The 5,511-nt window shown below is 46.3% G+C and overlaps 1 protein-coding gene across 1 annotated transcript in view; it reads left to right on the forward strand.

Annotated features, from left to right (window-relative positions):
* The window catches only part of LOC130584651 (metabotropic glutamate receptor 7-like), a 65,157-nt gene that overhangs the window by 37,401 nt on the left and 22,245 nt on the right, over positions 1 to 5,511 (forward strand). Inside the window, exon 5 of the mRNA XM_057384765.1 lies at positions 5,248 to 5,494. Coding sequence (XP_057240748.1) covers positions 5,248 to 5,494 — 247 coding nt within the window. The remainder of the gene's footprint in view (positions 1 to 5,247; positions 5,495 to 5,511) is intronic.

The following is a 5,511-nucleotide window of genomic DNA, read 5'->3' on the forward strand; positions in this document are numbered from 1 at the left end:
TGACCAACCCCAAACCCTTCAGTCTGACCAACCCCAAACCCTTCAGTCCAGTGCCAGTGCCAGCCCTGCTCCTCTCTTGGCTCCCAGCTGATTCCAGCAATTCCTGGCTGCCCCTGGATCCCCTGAAATGCCCAGGGCCAGGATGGACATTGGGGTTTGGAGCTCTCTGGGACAGGGGGAGGTGTGATGGATGTTTTATGGGATGGATGTTTTATGGGATGTGAAACCCTCATCGAGGCAGGGACAGTCTGGGTGGGGAAGGAGCTGAAGGATCCCCATGGTTTGGGGTTTTTGGTGAGGGTGCAGTGCTCCAGAAGGACAGGGGTGCTGTGGGACCCTCACCCACCCCCAGGACACCAAAGTGTCTCAGGACACATTTCAGTGTGTTCAGCCTTTCACTTCCCATGTTTTTACAAACACACAACGCAGGGGAAGCTCATTTTAATTTTTATTAGAAAGTGTTTCTCATTCTTATATTTGCACAGCATAATGTAGAGAATGAGACAGAATCTTCAGATGACCTGGAAAAGCCTTGTGGGAGATTTATAAACCGTCTACTTCATCCGTAAGAACATTTGTTTTAATTCCCATATAAAAGTGAGATAAATTGGCTTGTAATAGCACGAGTCCAAAAATATCTCATGTTACCACTTTATTTCCATATTGCAACATAACACAATTCAGTGCATAATTGGAAAGCTGAATTAGAAAAGAGGAGCAGTTGCTCCTGATTAGAGTGAAGGCGAAGTTTTACCCTACAGAAAGGATTTCTRACTCCTGAAGGGATTTTCCAAAGCTCTGCAGCTCTGAGTTCAGTTGTTCTGCAAACTGTGAGTTCAGTCCTTCTGGCCCAGCAGCTGGAAATGTCTCCTGGGCTGGCAAAGACTGAGCTCTGCTCCCAGAGAAATCCCAGTTCATGCAAAACCTGCCATTGATGGATTTGGTTCTGTAAAAATTGCTGCTTATTAGGTCTGTGTATTCCAGACCAGTCCAATTTTCTCTCAAGGTTTTGAAGGTAATTCTTGTGATTTGCATGAATAAAGCAAGAATCCGGAAAACATAAAAATCTAAAATTCAAATGGAAATCACTTATGTAAAAGAAGTGATAAAATCTAGGTGCTTTTGCATGTGAATGATGTCCTCAGGGTTGGGTTTTCTCCAGCGCTGCTTCAAAGTCGGTGCATTTGTAACGCAGAGTGTGAAGTTAAAATTTGCCAAAATTCAGAGTCTGCTTGAGAGGAGATGAGTGAGGGTGAMCCTTCAGAATGAATTCGTCCTTTTGTCGTGGTAAAAATGGCTTCAAACCCTCCTGGGGAGAGGTCCTGGCAGAACAACACCACATTGGGTTTGGAAAAACCTCGATTTTCGCTGGCAGCGCTTCCAGACAGGAATGGTTTGGGGTAAAAGAATTTCAGAGCCCATCCAGTGTCACCCCAGCATGGCAGGGACACCTCCCACTGTCCCAGGGTGTCCCCAGCCCCAATGTCCAGCCTGGCCTTGGGCACTCAAAGGGGTCCAGGGGCTGCTCTGGGCACCCTGTGCCAGGGCCTCACCCTCCCAGGGGAGGATTTATTCCCAATATCCCACCAAACCCTGTCCTCTGGCAGTTTAAATCCCTTTTTAACCTGTCCCTCCAGGCCCTTGTAAAGTCTCTCTCTGTGTTTTAAAGTCTCTCTCTGTGTTTCTTGAAGCTCCTGGAAGGTGACAATTGTGTCACCCCAGAGCCTTCTCCCCTCCAGGCTGAGTGAGCTCCATCCCAGTTCTCATTCACGTCAAGTTCGAGTATCTCTCACTAAATCTGCATCTTAATTTCTTAATTTAATCTCAGSTTTGGGAGCTGCCAGGTTCAGCAGCCAGCTGTAAAAGGCACGCACGAGTTATTAGAGTCCCATTGTCAGTTAAATCTGATCCTTTGTACTTTAAGTCACCCATTTGCATTCATCTAAAATGCTTCCCCAGAATTTATCAGAAGAAGTGAAATAAGGAATGAAATAGTTTCACGTAAACYGCATTTTTATGTCTGCCTGGTAAAACCACAAAGCAGAGATAAAACACATAAAGCTGAGGCTCTGCATAATAAGCATATCTATTAGTTTCCCTTATCTTTCTGCTKCTCCCATTTGTCATGAGAAGCTTTGTGTGTCACTCATCCCTCCTTGTTCTACAAACGCTCTTTTCTCCCTCGCCTCTTATCTCCCATCAGCGTCTGCAAGGTGGGAGCTGCCAAAGGGGCCTTGGATTAAAGGATCTGTGCACCTTCGACCCCTCGAGCAGGGAAAATAAAGATAAACAAAAGTCTGCTGCTGTGATGGTGCAGCTCGGGCAGCAAACCAGGGTTAGGGGATGGTGTTGGATGGAAGGACCCCAGGGTGTCCCTCCCAGTAAAGCCAGTTCCCCAATTCCCTCCCAGTAAGGCCAGTTCCCCAGTCCGTCCCAGTAAGGCCAGTTCCCCAACTCCCTCCCAGTAAGGCCAGTTCCCCAATTCCCTCCCAGTAAGGCCAGTTCCCCAGTCTCTCCCAGTAAGGCCAGTTCCCCAATTCCCTCCCAGTAAGGCCAGTTCCCCAGTCCGTCCCAGTAAGGCCAGTTCCCGCTGGGGCAGCCTCTGGAATCAGGGGGGTTGTGGTGTGGTGTGGGCTGGGCAGGGGCTGGGTGCAGAACCTCCTAATTATATATAAATATATAAATATATAAATATATAAATATATAAATATATAAATATATAAATATATAAATATATACCTGAAGAAGTCCCAGGGACACCCAGAGCAGACCCAGCATTTTGGGAGTTGTTTGCAGGGGTTTGGGGCAGAGACTGAAAGTTTCCCCAGAGATGGAAAATCTGGAGACATTGGTGTTTTTCTCAGAGTTTTCCCATGAGAAGTTGGGACTGATGACCACTGGAGGGGAGGAGAAGAGGAAATGGTGTTTTGNCCAGTTCCCCAGTCCGTCCCAGTAAGGCCAGTTCCCCAGTCCGTCCCAGTAAGGCCAGTTCCCCAGTCCGTCCCAGTAAGGCCAGTTCCCCAGTCTCTCCCAGTAAGGCCAGTTCCCCAATTCCCTCCCAGTAAGGCCAGTTCACCAGTCCATCCCAGTAAGGCCAGTTCCCCAGTCCGTCCCAGTAAAGCCAGTTCCCCAGTCCGTCCCAGTAAGGCCAGTTCCCCAATCCCCTCCCAGTAAGGCCAGTTCCCCAGTCTCTCCCAGTAAGGCCAGTGGTGTGGTGTGGGCTGGGCAGGGGCTGGGTGCAGAACCTCCTAATTATATATAAATATATAAATATATAAATATTTAAATATATAAATATTTAAATATATAAATATATAAATATATAAATATTTATATATAAAAATATATAAATATATAAATATTTAAATAAATATATAAATATAAATATAAATATAAATATAAATATAAATATAAATATAAATATAAATATAAATATATATATATATATATATTTCTATACCTGAAGGAGTCCCAGAGGTGTGGGGCACTCCCTGCTCCAGTGCAGGGACACTCAGGGCAGACCCAGCATTTTGGGGGACGTTTGCAGGGGTTTGGGGTGGAGGCTCTGAAAGCTCCCCCAAGATGGGGAAATCTGGAGACATTGGTGTTTTTCTCAGAGTTTTCCCATGAGAAGATGGGAGTGATGAGCACTGGAGGGGAGGAGAAGAGGAAATGGTGTTTTGAAGAATCCCCTCTCAGTGTGTGCTGGTTTCCCATCTCTCTGGATTCCCTGTGTGTTTAATTTTTAAAAGGATCCACAGAGGTGCTGCTGCCTCCCCAGTCCCTCACACCTGAATTGTGCTGTCCCTGTGYTTTTAATTGTGCTGAATCCTCTCAAGTAGTGAGAATTGTTCTTGTTTATCCGTTATGTGTGTCCTCTGAAAAGACAGTTAAAAAAAAAGGGGTAAAAAAGGCTTTTCTACCCCTCTATATTTGCAGAGTACATTTTTTAATCTCTGTGGGTTCTTTGAATGCTCATCTCAGTACCYGTTCTCTGACTTGAAAATATTTTTCCACAATAACGAGCACAGCTGAATGTCATGAGCACAGAAATCACTGTGGACGTTCTGCAAAGTTATTTCAGTGAATGKAGAGAATCAAAGTACAGTAAAAACAAGAAAATCCCATCTTCCTCAATGTTTTTAAAAGTCAGAAATTTCTACTAACCTGTGTTGTTATAGTTCCTCTTCTGTAGCTTACAGCTCAGCTAAACCTTAATTAATATCAGAATTATTTCAGTCCGGATCTGATCTTCACTCTTTAAATAACTGAACAAAAGCTGAGCCATAACTTTCTGTGGGATTTGTGTTAAATCCACTGAAAGTGTCCAGCACTGAGGTGGATCAGGAGAGCATTGGTGTGGGACGTCACCGTGGCTGCAGCCTGGAGATCTCAGCTCACACATCTGCACTGCGAACTTAAAAACGGTTAAAAATGGCTGTACAATGGGTGTTTGTGTGGCCTGGAGCATCCCCATGTGTAACACACCGCAAAGGGGTTAAAAATCCCATTAAAATGGGTGTTTGTGTGTGACTCGGAGCAGCCCCAGTGGGTGACACACTTCAAACTGGTTAAAAATCACTGTACAATGGGTGTTTGTGTGACCTGGAGCATCCCTGGTGTGTAACACACTGCAAAGGAGTTAAAATCCTGTAAATGGTTAAGATCCCGTAAAGGGTTAAAATCCCGTAAAGGGTTAAAATCCTATGAATGGTGTTTATCTCTGCCCCAGCAGCCATGTGTAACACACTGCAAAGGGGTCCCATAAATGGTTAAAATCCCATAAATGGTGTTTGTGTCTGTGTAACACACTGCCAAGGGGTTACAATCCCATCAATGGTTCCAATCCCTTTATTGGGTGTTTCTCCCTGCCCCAGCCCGTGTGTAACACATTGCAAAGGGTTAAAATCCCATAAATGGTTGCAATCCCATAACTGGTGTTTCTCCCTGCCCCAGCAGCCCTGTGTAACACACTGCAAAGGGGTCCCATAAATGGTTACAATCCCATAACTGGTTCCAATCCCTTTTTTGGGTGTTTATCTCTGCCCCAGCAGCCCCCGTCTATAACACAAAGGAGTTACAATCCCATCAATGGTTTCAATCCCTTTATCGGGTGTTTCTCCCTGCCCCAGCAGCCCTGTGTAACACACTGCAAAGGGGTTACAATCCCATAACTGGTTCCAATCCCTTTTTTGGGTGTTTCTCCCTGCCCCAGCCCGTGTGTAACCCATGTGTGTCCCCCCACAGCTCTACATCCAAACCACCACGCTCACCATCTCCATGAACCTGAGCGCGTCGGTGGCGCTGGGGATGCTCTACATGCCCAAGGTTTACATCATCATCTTCCACCCCGAGCTCAACGTGCAGAAGCGCAAGCGCAGCTTCAAGGCGGTGGTGACGGCGGCCACCATGTCCTCGCGACTGTCCCACAAAGCCAGCGAGCGGCCCAACGGAGAGGCCAAAACAGAGCTGTGCGAGAACGTGGATCCCAACAGTGAGTGGGGATGGGCC

Source organism: Malurus melanocephalus, unplaced genomic scaffold, assembly GCF_030028575.1.
Source record: "Malurus melanocephalus ecotype Western Australia unplaced genomic scaffold, MMel_1.1 scaffold_744, whole genome shotgun sequence".
NCBI classification, from domain to species: Eukaryota; Metazoa; Chordata; class Aves; order Passeriformes; family Maluridae; genus Malurus; species Malurus melanocephalus.